The sequence below is a fragment of the Passer montanus genome, unplaced genomic scaffold (assembly GCF_014805655.1).
Source record: "Passer montanus isolate IOZ18808 unplaced genomic scaffold, ASM1480565v1 scaffold368, whole genome shotgun sequence".
Classification (NCBI taxonomy): domain Eukaryota; kingdom Metazoa; phylum Chordata; class Aves; order Passeriformes; family Passeridae; genus Passer; species Passer montanus.
Window position 1 is genome coordinate 3,011 of NW_024368463.1, and position 15,115 is coordinate 18,125.

Sequence of the window (15,115 nt, forward strand, 5' to 3'; positions counted from 1 at the left end):
TGAAGCGGCGCTGTCCCTGGGCTGTCCCCCGTGTCCCAGTGTCCCCTGCCTGTCCCCGTGTCCCTGCTGTCCCCTGCCTGTCCCCAGTGTCCCCTGGCTGTCCTGTATCCCCTGGCTGTCCCCAATGTCCCCTGCCTGTCCCCGATGTCCCCTGGCTGTTCCCATGTCCCCTGCCTGTCCCCTGCCTGTCCCCGGTGTCCCCAATGTCCCCGGTGTCCCCAGTGTCCCCTGCCTGTCCCCGGTGTCCCCTGCCTGTCCCCATGTCCCCCCGTGTCCCCGCGCTCACCGGTGAAGCCGCCGTCGGCGATGTTGAACATGAACCGCGGTTTCTCGGCTCTCTCCTCGCGGCGCCCGTTCGGCCGCGGCTCCGCCCGGGGCTCCCGCTCGGCCTTGGCCTCCTCTGGGGGGACACGGCGGGGTCAGGGGGTTTGGGGGGGATTTAGGGGACATTTGTGGGGTCAGACACTCTGTGTTAGGCCACACCCCTTTCTGGTGAGCTGTGCCCAGTCTGGGTTAGGACACACCCTTTAAACCCCGCCCATTTTCATCAGACCACGCCCCCCGTGCCCAAGCCCGTTTCTGGGATTTGGGGTTTTGGGTTTTTTTAGGGATTTGGGGTTTGGGGTTTTGGCGTTTCGGGGATTCGGGGGTTTGGGGCTCCCCGGGCTCTCACCTGGCCGCTCCTCGCGGGCCGGGGTCCCCTCGGCCTCGGGGTCCCTGTGGCCGGGCCCCTCCTCCTCGTCCCCCTTGCGGGGCCCCTCGGCCTCGCTGCCCTCGCCCGGCGACGGTGGCACCTCGGGGACAGGGGGCTGGGGACACCGGGGCTGTCACCCGCCCTGTCCCCACGGGGACACCGCCCCTCGGGGGTGACAGCCAGGGGACACGGGACAGTGAGGGGACACAGGGACAGCGAGGGGACACGGGGACAGCCAGGGGACACGGGGACAGCGGGGACAGCGAGGGGACACGGGACAGCCAGGGGACACAGGGACAGCGAGGGGACACGGGGACAGCGGGGACAGCCAGGGGATACGGGGACAGCGAGGGGACACGGGGACAGCGAAGGGACAGCCAGGGGACACGGGGACAGCGGGGACAGCCAGGGGATACGGGGACAGTGAGGGGACACGGGGACAGCGTGGGGACACGGGGACAGCCAGCACGGGACACGGGACAGCGAGGGGACACGGGGACAGCCAGGGGACACGGGGACAGTGAGGGGACACGGGGACAGCCAGGGGACACGCCGACAGCCAGGGGACACGGGGACAGCCAGGGGAGGGGACAGGGACAGAGATGGGGACAGGGACAGGAAGGTGGGAACAGGGATGGGGATGGGGACAAGGACAGGAGGGTGGGGACAGGGACAGGGTGGGGACAGGGACAGGAGGGTGGGGACAGCATTGGGGACAGGGACAGGGTTGGGGACAGGGACAGGGACAGGGTGGGGACAGGGACAGGGCTGGGGACAGCTGTGTCACTCACATCTGTCTCCATCTTCTCGGGGCCTTTGGGTTCCTTCTCGTCCCTGGTGTCACCCTCGTCCCTGTCCGGGGGTGGCCCTGGCCCGTCCCCGCGCTCGCTGGGCGCCGGCGTGGCTGGGGACAGGGGACATCAGGACATCGTCCCCATCCTGTCCCCAGCCGTGTCCCCGTGTGTCCAGCCATGTCCCCAGCTGTGTCCCCGTGTCCCCAGCCATGTCCCTGTGTGTCCAGCCATGTCCCATGTCCCGTGCCATGTCCCCAGCCATGTCCCCAGCCGTGTCCCCATGTCCCCAGCCGTGTCCCTGTGTGTCCAGCCATGTCTCCATGCCCCCAGTCATGTCCCCATCCCTGTCCCCATGTCCCCAGCCCAGCCGTGTCCCCAAGTCCCCATCCCTGTCCCCAGCAGTGTCCTGTGTCCCCCCCGTGTCCCCCCGTGCGGTACCGGGCGTGGGGGGCGCGGGGCTGGGGGGGCCGCTCTGCTCGGGGCTGGGGGGGCCGGTCTTGGCGGGGGAGGAGGCGCGGGACGAGCGCTTGGAGTCGGCGCTGGGCTCGGGGGCCAGCTCGGGCAGGGACCAGCGCCCGTTGATGTGCTCGAACTCCTGCACCTGGGGGGGCATCATGAGGGGGTCAGGGGACCCCAAAAACCCCAAAAACCCCGAAAATTCACCCCAAAACCCCCGAAAATCCACCCCAAAACCCCCAAAAACTGATCCCCAAAACCCTAAAACCTGCCCAAAGGACCCTAAAACATCCCCAGGGCCAGCTCGGGCAGGGACCAGCGCCCGTTGATGCGCTCGAACTCCTGCGCCTGGTGGGGCACGATGGGGGGTCAAAAACCCCAAAAACCCCGAAAATCCACCCCAAAACCCCCCCAAGGGGCCCCAAACCATCCCCAGGGCCAGCTCGGGCAGGGACCAGCGCCCGTTGATGCGCTCGAACTCCTGCACCTGGTGGGGCATGATGGGGGGTCAAAAACCCCAAAAACCCACCCCAAAAACCCCGAAAATCCACCCCAAAACCCCCCCCAAGGGACCCTAAAACATCCCCAGGGCCAGCTCGGGCAGGGACCAGCGCCCGTTGATGCGCTCGAACTCCTGCGCCTGGTGGGGCACGATGGGGGGTCAAAAACCCCAAAAACCCACCCCAAAAACCCCGAAAATCCACCCCAAAAACCCCGAAAATCCACCCCAAAAACCCCGAAAATCCACCCCAAAACCCCCCCCAAGGGACCCTAAAACATCCCCAGGGCCAGCTCGGGCAGGGACCACCTGGGGGGCACAATGGGGTCAGGGGACGCCAAAAACCCTAAAAACCAACCTCAAAACCCCCAAAAACCCACAAACCCTGCCCCAGGGCTGTCCCCAGGCTGTCCCCAGGGCTGTCCCCAGGTGAGTCCCCAGGTGTCCTGGGGATGTCCCCAGGGGTCCCCAGGTGTTCAACCTGTCCCCAGCCTGTCCCAGGTGTCCCCAGGGATGTCCCCAGGTGTTCAAGGCTGTCCCCAGGTGTTCAGCCTGTCCCTGGGCTGTCCCCAGGCCATCCCCAGCCTGTCCCCAGGTGACCCCAGGTGTTCAGCCTGTCCCCAAGCTGTCCCCAGGTGTCCTGGGGATGTCCCCAGGTGTCCCCAGGGTCCCCAGGTGTCCCCGGGCTGTCCCCAGCCTGTCCCCAGGTGTTCAGCCTGTCCCCCCAGGTGTCCCCAGGTGTCCTGGGGATGTCCCCAGGTGTTTCGCCTGTCCCCAGGTGTCCTGGGAATGTCCCTGGGCTGTCCCCAGGCTGTCCCCAGGTGTTCAGCCTGTCCCCCCAGGTGTCCCCAGGCTGTCCTGGGGATGTCCCCGGGCTGTCCCCAGGTGTTCAGCCTGTCCCCCCAGGTGTCCCCAGGTGTCCTGGGGATGTCTCCAGGCTGTCCCCAGGCTGTCCCCAGGTGCTCAGCCTGTCCCCCCAGGTGTCCCCAGGGTCCCCAGGTGTCCCTGGGCTGTCCCCAGGTGTCCTGGGGATGACCCCAGGCTGTCCCCAGGCCGTTCCCAGCTTGTCCCCAGTGTCCCCGGTGTGCCCAGGTGTCCCCGGGCTGTCCCCGGGCTGTCCCCAGCCTGTCCCCAGGTGTTCAGCCTGTCCCCCCAGGTGTCCCCAGGGTCCCCAGGTGTCCCCGGGCTGTCCCCAGCCTGTCCCCAGGTGTTCAGCCTGTCCCCCCAGGTGTCCCTAGGGTCCCCAGGTGTCCCTGGGCTGTCCCCAGGCTGTCCTGGGGATGTCCCCGGGCTGTCCCCAGGCGTTCAGCCTGTCCCCGGGCTGTCCCCAGGTGTTCAGGGATGTCCCCAGCTGTCCTAGGGATGTCCCCAAGTGTCCCCAGGCTGTCCCAGGTGTCCCCAGGCGTTCAGCCTGTCCCCGGGCTGTCCCCAGGTGTTCAGGGATGTCCCCAGCTGTCCTGGGGATGTCCCCAAGTGTCCCCAGGCAGTCCCCGGTGTCCCCGGCGTGCCCAGGTACCTTTTTCTTGACGAGGGACATGACGCCGATGCGGGTGAGCACCTGCTGCCGGGACAGCCCCTCGCGGGGGACGCCGTCCGCGAACGTCTCGGAGCCGTCGGCGCCCGGCTCGCACAGGTGGCGCATGAACAGGGACACGTAGGCCCTGGGGACAGCGCTCAGGGCCACCGCCGTGCCACCAGCGCCCTGCCACCGCCCTCGTGCCACCGCCCATGCCACCGCCCCTGTGTCACTGACACCACCAGTGCCACTGACACTGTCCCCGTGCCACTGACACCCAGCCTGTGCCACCACCCTTGTGTCACCAACACTGCCTGTGCCACCACCCCTGTGCCACCGACACTGTACCACTGCCCCTGTGCCACCATCCCTGCCACCGTCCCTGTGCCACTGACACCACCCATGCCACCACCCTGCCCGTGCCACCGCCCCTGTGTCACCACCCCCGTGCCACCGCCCCCGTGCCACTGACACCGCCTGTGCCACTGTCCCTGTGCCACCATCCCTGCCACCGTCCCTGTGCCACTGACACTGTCCCCGTGCCACTGACACCGCCTGTGCCACTGTCCCTGTGTCACCACCCTGCCCGTGCTACCGCCCCAGTGCCACTGACACTGCCTGTGCCACCACCCCTGTGCCACTGCCCTCGTGCCACTGACACTGCCCGCGCCACCACCCCCATGCCACTGACACTGCCCATGCCACCGCCCCTGTGTCACCAACACTGCCTGTGCCACTGCCCCTGTGCCACCGCCCCTGTGCCACCGCCCCTGTGCCACCAGCCCTGTGCCACCAGCCCTGTGCCACTGACACTGCCCGTGCCACTGTCCCCTGCACCTGCACGCCCTGCCCAGGGTCACTGTCCCCACAGATCCTGTCCCCAAGGTCTTTGTCCCCAAGGTCCCTGTCGCCAAAGGCCCTCATCCTCATGGTCCCTTGTCCCCAGTGTCCCCAATGTCCCTGATGTCCCTGATGTCCCTGATGTCCCCGCTGTCCTCAATGTTCCCTGTGTCCCCAATGTCCCTGATGTCCCCAATGTCCCTCAATGTCCCCAGTCTCCCCAATGTCCTTGATGTCCCCGATGTCCCAGTGTCCCCAATGTCCCTGGTGTCCCCAATGTCCCCAATGTCCCCAGTGTCCCTCTGTCCCCAATATCCCTGGTGTCCCCAGTGTCCCCAGTGTCACTGGGGACATTGGGGACATCGGGGACACAGGGGACATCCGGAACATCAGGGACACTGGGGACACTGCGGACACTGGGGACACTGGCTGTCCGGAGACCCCCGTGCCTTGTCCCCAGACAGGGGGACAGTGGCCCCAGGTGACCCCAGACCCTCTGATTTGGGGACCCAGGTGCTGAGGGGTCACTCAGGTGTTCGAGCACCCCCTGACCCCACCTGGAGGTGACCCAGGTGGCCCCGGGGATGTCCCCAAACCCCCTGGGAGTGTCCCCAAGCCCTGAGGTGTCCCCCCAAGCCCCCCCAGGTGTCCCCAAGCCCAGGCTGTCCCCAAACCCCTGGAGTGTCCCCAAGCCCAGGGCTGTCCCCAAGCCCCCCGGGAGTGTCCCCAAGCCCCCCAGGTGTGTCCCCAAGCCCCGGGCTGTCCCCGTGTCCCCTCACCTCGATGTTGCCGCCCACCCGGGCCAGCAGTGGGGGGAGGGGTTTGTCCTTCTCGTTCCGCAGCTGCCGCTTGGACTGGCGCCGGCCTGGGGGAGGGGAGGGGTCAGCACCCCCCTTGGGGACACCCTGACCCCCCGGGGACACCCTGACCCCCCTGGGGACACACTGGGGATACTCTGACCCCCACCAGGGACACCCTGACCCACCTTGGGGACATCCTGACCCCCCTGGGGACACCCTGACCCCCTTTGGGGACACTCTGACTCCCTGGGGACACACTGACCCACCTTGGGGACATCCTAACCCCCCTGGGGACACCCTGACCCCCACCAGGGACACCCTGACCCACCCTGGGGACATCCTGACCCCCTCCAGGGACACCCTGACCCCCTTTGGGGACACTCTGACTCCCTGGGGACACACTGACCCACCCTGGGGACACTCTGGGGACACCCTGACCCCCACCAGGGACACCCTGACCCACCTTGGGGACATCCTAACCCCCCTGGGGACATCCTGACCTCCTCCAGGGACACCCTGACCCCCTTTGGGGACACTCTGACACCCCCTGGGGACACCCTGACTCCCTGGGGACACACTGACCCACCCTGGGGACACTCTGGGGACACCCTGACCCCCACCAGGGACACCCTGACCCACCTTGGGGACATCCTAACCCCCCTGGGGACATCCTGACCTCCTCCAGGGACACCCTGACCCCCTTTGGGGACACTCTGACACCCCCTGGGGACACCCTGACTCCCTGGGGACACACTGACCCACCCTGGGGACACTCTGGGGGAACACCGACAGTGACGGCGCTCGGCTGAGTAAGGGCTCATCACGTGGCACGGGGACATTGGGGACACCGGGGACATCGGGGGACAGTGGAGGGCACAGGGACACACAGAGAGATGAGGGGACACGGGGACAATAAGGACATGGTGACAAATGGAGATGGGGATGAAAGGACACAGAGGACATGGGGACACACGAGGACAAAGGACATGGGGACACATGAGGACACCTCACTACCCTGCCACCGCCTGTCCCTGATGCCACCGCCTGTCCCCAATGCCACCACCTGTCCCTGATGCCACTCCTTGTCCCCAGCACTGCTCGTCACTGATGCCACCACCTGTCCTTGACACCACCTGTCCCCGATGCCACCGCTTGCTTCTGATGTCACCACCTGTCCTTGACACAACCTGTCCCCAATGCCGCTGCCTGTCCCCAGTGCCACCACCTGTCCCTGATGCTGCCACTTGTCCCTGATGCCACCGCCTGTCCCTGACACCACCGCTCCTCCCCAGTGCCAGCACCCCTCCCAGCTGTCCCCGGTGTCCCTGGTGTCCCTGGTGTCCCTGCTGTCCCTGGTGTCCCTGGTGTCCCCAGCTGTCCCTGGTGTCCCCGGTGTCCCTGGTGTCCCCGGTGTCTCCAGCTGACACTCGGGGTCACTCAGCGTCACCCGGGGTCACTTGGGGTCACCCAGTGGTCAGCACTGGGCACAGCATGCCCAGCACTGGTGTCCCTGTCCTTGGTGTCTCCATCATCATCATCATCATCATCATCATCATCATCATCATCATCATCATCATCATCATCATCATCATCATCTCTGTCTCCACTGTTGCCATCTCCATGATTTTCATCATCATCATCATCATCATCTCCACCGTCCCCATCATCTCCATCCTCTTCAGAGTCCCCAACCCCATCACCCCATTGGCCCCATCCCACTGTCCCCATCCCATTGTCCCCAATCCCATTGTCCCCATCCCACTGTCCCCATCTCATTGTCCCTGTCTCACTGTCCCCATCGCACTGTCCCCATCCCACTGTCCCCAATCCCATTGTCCCCATCCCAGTGTCCCCAATCCCACTGTCCCCAATCCCAGTGTCCCCAGTCCCACTGTCCCCAGTCCCACTGTCTCCATCCCACTGTCCCCAATCCCACTGTCCCCAATCCCATTGTCCCCATCCCACTGTCCCCTATCCCACTGTCCCCATCCCACTGTCCCCATCCCATTGGCCCCATCCCAGTGTCCCCAATCCCAGTGTCCCCAGTCCCACTGTCTCCATTCCCCTGTTCCCATGTCACTGTCCCCATCCCACTGTCCCCATCACTTCCCTCTCCAATATCTCCAACGTCTCCACATCCTCCACCCACCCAACATCTCTCCATCCCCTCCATGCACGTGTCCCCAGTGTCCCCCCAGTGTCCCCAGTGTCCCCTCATGTCCCCAGTGTCCCCTCATGTCCCCAGTGTCCCCTCATGTCCCCAGTGTCCCCTCATGTCCCCAGTGTCCCCTCATGTCCCCAGTGTCCCCTCATGTCCCCAGTGTCCCCTCATGTCCCCAGTGTCCCCTCATGTCCCCAGTGTCCCCTCATGTCCCCAGTGTCCCCTCATGTCCCCAGTGTCCCCCCAGTGTCCCCAGCACCCCTTGTCCTCCTCCCTGACGACGTACTGGGCCACCTTGAAGGAGCTCAGGTACCTGTTCATCCCCTCCAGGAATCATAATCCTGCCATGCCCGTGTCCCCAGTGTCCCCCCAGTGTCCCCAGTGTCCCCAGCACCCCTTGTCCTGCTCCCTGACAATGCACCAGGTCACTTGAAGGAGCTCCGGTACTCATCCATCCCCTCCACGTTCCCCAACCCTGCCATGCCCGTGTCCCCAGTGTCCCCCCAGTGTCCCCCCCGTGCCCCTCCATGTCCCCAGTGTCCCCAGCACACCTTGTCCTCCTCCCTGACGACGTACTGGGCCACCTTGAAGGAGCTCAGGTACTCGTTCATGTTCTGCACGTCGGCGTCGTCGGTGGCGTCCTGGTTGCGGTCCAGCAGCCGCGCGATGGCCTCGTTGTCGTAGTGGATGACGCTGCTGTCCTCCTCCTTGTTGTCCCCTGCGCGGCCACGCCGTGTCACACGCGTGCTGGGACACGGACAGGCGGGGCCACGCGCGCTGGGACACGGCCGGGCAGGGACATGCGTGATGGGACACGGACGGGCAGGGACACGTGTGCTGGGACACGGCCGGGCAGGGACACGTGTGCTGAGACACGGGCGGACGCGCTCCAAGGTGAGGTGACACGGCTTTGTCACACGCCAACATGGCTCCACATGGCCCAGTCCAGCCCAGCATGGCCCAGTCCAGCCCAACACAACCCAACGTGACCCAGTCCAGCCCAACATGACCCAACGTGACCCAGCATGGCCCAGTCCAACCCAGCACAGCCCAGTCCAACCCAACACAGACCAGTCCAACCCAACCCAGCCCAGCACAACCCAACGCGTCCCAGTTCAGCCCAACACAGACCAGTCCAGCCCAGCACAGCCCAGTCCAACCCAACCCAGCCCAGCACAACCCAACACGTCCCAGTCCAACCCAACACAGACCAGTCCAGCCCAGCACAGCCCAGTCCAACCCAACACAGACCAGTCCAACCCAACCCAGCCCAGCACAACCCAACGCGTCCCAGTTCAGCCCAACACAGACCAGTCCAGCCCAGCACAGCCCAGTCCAACCCAACCCAGCCCAGCACAACCCAACACGTCCCAGTCCAACCCAACACAGACCAGTCCAGCCCAGCACAGCCCAGTCCAACCCAACTTCTCTTCCCCATTCCCTGTTCCTCTAGCCATAGTAGAAAAAGAGCCCAGCTAGAGGACACTGCTGTGGCTTTTGGGAACAGTGGGAGACGCAAGGGACAGCAGCTGGGCAGGAGGGCACACCTGGGTGCCAACAGGATGTGGCACTGGGTTGCTGGGCTGGGAACTGGGGTCAAACCAGTGGGGTCAAACCTCCTGCCTGTTCTCCTGGGAAAACTGGCCCCTCAATGCAATGGGTGCCACTGGAGCTGCTGGGACTTTGGAAGGGGGCTGCAAGGGAGGAGTCTGTGCTGTTCATGCTCTCTCCCCAGCTGCTTTCACTTCAAATACTTTTCTTAAAGGAAATAAACCCTCTACAAGAACAGAAATTGGTTTGGAAAGTACAACCAGACTGGCTGGGAGTTTTGAGTTATAAAGAGGCACTCCTCCTCAGCAGCCAGTGTGGTGGCTCCCCTCCATTCTTCTAACAGATAAAAGAAAGCTGTGGAAAACTCACAAAGATCATTGTGCACCAGGAGCTCATTAACTGGAAGAAGTTAATTGTGAATGGTAGCACTGTGCAGACCCGGTGGGTCCCGGCCCTGGCCCTGGCCCTGCCACACCACTGCTCGCAGCATGGCCTGGCCTGGCGTGGCCTGGCCTGGCCTGGCCTGACCCGGCCTGGCCTCCCCTCACTGAGGCATGGAGGACGTTCATCAGTGCCTTTGCAGTTTGTCTGGTGAGGGGACAAAGCTCATGGTCATGGCAGCTGTGCTGCCCTGTGGCAGTGGCCTCCCCAGGGCCTCCTTGAGCACCAGCCTGAGCCTCCTCACCCACCCAGCCTTCCTCCTCACCCATCCATGCACGTGTCCCCAGTGTCCCCCCAGTGTCCCCAGTGTCCCCAGCACCCCTTGTCCTGCTCCCTGACAATGCACCAGGTCACTTGAAGGAGCTCCGGTACTCATCCATCCCCTCCACGTTCCCCAACCCTGCCATGCCCGTGTCCCCAGTGTCCCCCCAGTGTCCCCCCCGTGCCCCTCCATGTCCCCAGTGTCCCCAGCACACCTTGTCCTCCTCCCTGACGACGTACTGGGCCACCTTGAAGGAGCTCAGGTACTCGTTCATGTTCTGCACGTCGGCGTCGTCGGTGGCGTCCTGGTTGCGGTCCAGCAGCCGCGCGATGGCCTCGTTGTCGTAGTGGATGACGCTGCTGTCCTCCTCCTTGTTGTCCCCTGCGCGGCCACGCCGTGTCACACGCGTGCTGGGACACGGACAGGCGGGGCCACGCGCGCTGGGACACGGCCGGGCAGGGACATGCGTGATGGGACACGGACGGGCAGGGACACGTGTGATGGGACACGGCCGGGCAGGGACACGTGTGCTGAGACACGGGCGGACGCGCTCCAAGGTGAGGTGACACGGCTTTGTCACACACCAACATGGCTCCACATGGCCCAGTCCAGCCCAGCATGGCCCAGTCCAGCCCAACACAACCCAACGTGACCCAGTCCAGCCCAACATGACCCAACGTGACCCAGCATGGCCCAGTCCAACCCAACCCAGCCCAGCACAACCCAACACGTCCCAGTCCAACCCAACACAGACCAGTCCAACTCAACACAGACCAGTCCAACCCAACACAGACCAGTCCAACCCAACATGACCCAGTCCAGCCCAGCCCAGCTCAGCCCAGTCCAACCTAGCTCAGCCCAGTCCAGCCCACCACAGCCCAGTCCAGCCCAACACAGCCCTGTCAAACCCACCACAGCCCAGACCAACCCAACACGACCCAGTCCAACCCAACACAGACCAGTCCAACCCAGTCCAACTCAACACAGCCCAGTCCAACCCAGCTCAGCCCAGTCCAGCCCAGCTCAGCCCAGCACAACCTAACATGACCCAACATGACCCAGTCCAACCCAACATAGACCAGTCCAACCCAGCACAGCCCAATCAAGCCCAACACATCCCAGCCCAGCCCAACATGACCCAGTCCAACCCAACATAGACCAGTCCAACCCAGCACAGCCCAGTCCAACCCAGCTCAGCCCAGTCCAGCCCAACACGACCCAGTCCAACCCAACATAGACCAGTCCCTCAAGGACACGTCACATGGGATGGGGACATCGTGGGGACAGGTCAGATTGGATGGGGGACACACCTGGGATGTGTCACATGGGATGGGGGATACCCCAGGGACATGGGATGGGGACACCCTGGCCGATGTGGTGCGTGTGGCTGAAGGCCTGGCATGGAGGGGACACGTCAGGGACATCGTGGGGACAGGTCAGATGGGATGGGACATGTCACATGGGATGGGGACACACCAGGGACACCCCAGGGACATGAAGGGACACCCTGGCCGATGCGGTGCGCGCGGCTGAAGGCCTGGCAGGGAGGGGACATCGTGGGGACATCGTGGGGACAGATCAGATGGGATGGGACATGTCACATGGGATGGGGACACACCAGGGACATGAGGGGACACCCTGGCCGATGCGGTGCGCGCGGCTGAAGGCCTGGCACGGAGGGGACATCGTGGGGACAGGTCAGGGACTTGGCAATCAGGGGAGACAGGGAGCTAAGGAGGATGACAATGGCCAGGTGACACTGCACAGGTGACATGGCTGAGCAGGTGACAGTGCCCAGGTGCCTGGTGCCAGGGGATGGCACTGCACAGGTGACATTGCACAGGTGGCAGTGCCCAGGTGACAGTGCCAGGTGCCCAGTGCTGGGCATGGCACTGGCCAGGTGACAGTGGCCAGGTGACAGTGGCCAGGTGACACTGCACAGGTGACAGTGCCGAGGTGACAGTGCCAGCGGGTGGCACTGCACAGGTGACATTGCACAGGTGCCAGGGACATGGGATGGGGACACCCTGGCTGATGCGGTGCGCGTGGCTGAAGGCCTGGCACGGAGGGGACACGTCAGGGACATCGTGGGGACAGGTCAGGGACATGCCACATGGGATGGGGACACACCAGGGATGTGTCAGATGGCATGGAGGACACACCAGGGACATGAGGGGACACCCTGGCCGATGCGGTGTGCCCGGCTGAAGGCCTGGCACAGAGGGGACATCACGGGGACAGGTCAGGGACACGTCACATGGGATGGGGACACACCAGGGACACCCCAGGGACATGGGATGGGGACACCCTGGCCGATGCAGTGCGCGCGGCTGAAGGCCTGGCAGGGAGGGGACATCGTGGGGACATGAGGGGACACACCAGGGATGTGTCACATGGGATGGGGGACACCCCAGGGACATGAGGGGGACACCCTGGCCAATGCAGTGAGCCCGGCTGAAGGCCTGTGGGGATGGGGACATTGTGGGAACAGCGTGGGGACACCTCAGGGACTTGGCAATCAGGGAGCTAGGGAGGGTGACACGGGCCAGGTGACATGGCTGAGCAGGTGACAGTGCCCAGGTGACAGTGCCAGGTGACAGTGCCAGGTGCCCGGTGCCAGGGGATGGCCCTGCACAGGTGACACAGCACAGGTGACACTGCACAGGTGACAGTGCCAGGTGACAGTGCCAGGTGCCCACCTGGATGTCGTTGTGGGGGTTCCAGTCCGAGTCAAAGATGACCACGGTGTCGGCCGTCGCCAGGTTGATGCCGAGGCCCCCGGCCCGCGTCGACAGCAGGAAACAGAACTGCTGCGCCCCCGGCGCTGCCCCCCCGGCGTCAGTGACGGACCCAAAACACCCCAAAATCACCCCAAAAACACCCCAAAAACACCCCAAACCCACCCCACTGCTGCGCCCCCGGCGCTGCCCCCCCGGCGTCAGTGACGGACCCAAAACACCCCAAAATCACCCCAAAAACACCTGAATTCCCCAGGACCCCTGAACCGCCTGAACTCCCCCTGTCCCCATCCCCTGTCCCACCTGCTGTCCCCTGTCCCCATCCCTGTCCCCATCCCCTGTCCCCTGTCCCCTGTCTCCATCCCCTGTCCCCAGCCCCTGTCCCTGTCCCCTGTCCCCTCTCCCTGTCCCCTGTCCCTGTCCCCATCCCTGTCCCCATCCCTGTCCCTGTCCCTACCGTTGAAGTGGTCGATGGCCTCCTGCTGCAGCGCCCCAGTCTATCCCTGTCCCTTTCCCCATGCCGTGTCCCCTGTCCCCATCCCTGTCCCCATGCCCTGTCCCCGTCCCCTGTCCCTGTCCCTGTCCCTGTCCCCGTCCCTACCGTTGAAGCGGTCGATGGCCTCCTGCCGCAGCGCCCCGGTCCATCCCTCTCCCTGTCCCTGTCCCCATGCCCTGCCCCCTGTCCCCTGTCCCTGTCCCTGTCCCTGTCCCTGTCCCCGTCCCTACCGTTGAAGCGGTCGATGGCCTCCTGCCGCAGCGCCCCGGTCCATCCCTCTCCCTGTCCCCTGTCCCCATCCCTGTCCCCTGTCCCCTGTCCCTGTCCCCTGTCCCTGTCCCTGTCCCTGTCCCCGTCCCTACCGTTGAAGCGGGCGATGGCCTCCTGCCGCAGCGCCCCGGTGATGCCGCCGTCGATGCGCTCGTACTTGTAGCCCTCGTAGTCCAGGAAATCCTCCAGCAGGTCCAGCATCTTCGTCATCTGCGCGGACTGGTCAGACTGGGACGGACTGGGAGCCACTGGGAGGGACCGGGAGGGACTGGGAGGGACTGGGGGTGCTGGGACAGCCCATACTTGGTGGACTGGGGGGATTTGGATTGATTTTGGGGTCCCACCTGGGCTGTCCCCTGTCCCCATGCCCTGTCCCTGTCCCTGTCCCCGTCCCTGTCCCCGTCCCTACCGTTGAAGCGGTCGATGGCCTCCTGCCGCAGCGCCCCGGTGATGCCGCCGTCGATGCGCTCGTACTTGTAGCCCTCGTAGTCCAGGAAATCCTCCAGCAGGTCCAGCATCTTCGTCATCTGCGCGGACTGGTCAGACTGGGACGGACTGGGAGCCACTGGGAGGGACTGGGAGGGACTGGGGGTGCTGGGACAGCCCATACTTGGTGGACTGGGGGGATTTGGATTGATTTTGGGGTCCCACCTGGGAGAAGATGAGCACCCTGTGGTTCTGGGGTTGGGTTTGGGGTATTTTGGGATATTTTGGGCTGGTTTTGGGGTGGTTTTGGGGTCCCACCTGGGAGAAGATGAGCACCCTGTGGTTCTGGGGCTGGGTTTGGGGTATTTTGGGATATTTTGGGGTGGTTTTAGGATGGTTTTGGGGTCCCACCTGGGAGAAGATGAGCACCCTGTGGTTCTGGGGCTGGTTTGGGGTATTTCAGGGATATTTTGGGGTGGTTTTAGGATGGTTTTGGATTGATTTTGGGGTCCCACCTGGGAGAAGATGAGCACCCTGTGGTTCTGGGGTTGGGTTTGGGGTATTTTGGGATATTTTGGGGTGGTTTTGGGGTGGTTTTGGGGTCCCACCTGGGAGAAGATGAGCACCCTGTGGTTCTGGGGCTGGTTTGGGGTATTTCAGAGATATTTTGGGGTGGTTTTAGGATGGTTTTGGGGTCCCACCTGGGAGAAGATGAGCACCCTGTGGTTCTGCTCCTTCAGCTTGCGCAGCATCTTCTGCAGCAGCAGCAGCTTCCCCGAGGCCTTGATCAGGGCCCCGCCCTCGTAGGCACCGCTCGGCAGCTTCGGGGACTCCTGGGGACGGGGACATGGCCGTGTCACCCACGGGGACATCACCCACGGGGACATCACCCATGGGGACACCGCCAGGTCACCATGGGGACACTGCCAGGTCACTCACAGGGACACATGTCCCCCCACGATCTCCACGTCCCCTGCTCCTCCACCCCGTGTCCCTCTGTCCCTCCCTGTCCCTGTCACTCCAACCCCTTCTTGTCCCCACATCCATGTCCCCAGGTGCCACCAGCCCACATCCCTGTGTCCCCTCTCTGTCCCTGTGTCCCCTCCATCGTCCCCGTGTCCTAGAGCCCTCCACCCTTGAATTCCCCCACACCCCCTCAGTGCCCCCTGCC

At 64.5% G+C, this 15,115-nt stretch overlaps 1 protein-coding gene across 1 annotated transcript in view; it reads right to left on the reverse strand.

Annotated features, from left to right (window-relative positions):
* Positions 1-286: 286 nt before the first annotated feature.
* LOC120505893 (chromodomain-helicase-DNA-binding protein 3-like) overlaps positions 287-15,115 on the reverse strand; it is a gene marked incomplete at its 3' end in the record, with an annotated part of 35,690 nt that continues 20,861 nt past the window's right edge. The window contains 13 exon segments of the mRNA XM_039716840.1: positions 287-400; positions 659-809; positions 1,486-1,598; positions 1,927-2,089; positions 3,960-4,550; positions 5,579-5,653; positions 8,312-8,478; positions 9,860-9,899; positions 10,229-10,776; positions 11,652-11,682; positions 12,714-12,838; positions 13,928-14,045; positions 14,646-14,777. Coding sequence (XP_039572774.1) covers positions 287-400; positions 659-809; positions 1,486-1,598; positions 1,927-2,089; positions 3,960-4,550; positions 5,579-5,653; positions 8,312-8,478; positions 9,860-9,899; positions 10,229-10,776; positions 11,652-11,682; positions 12,714-12,838; positions 13,928-14,045; positions 14,646-14,777 — 2,368 coding nt within the window.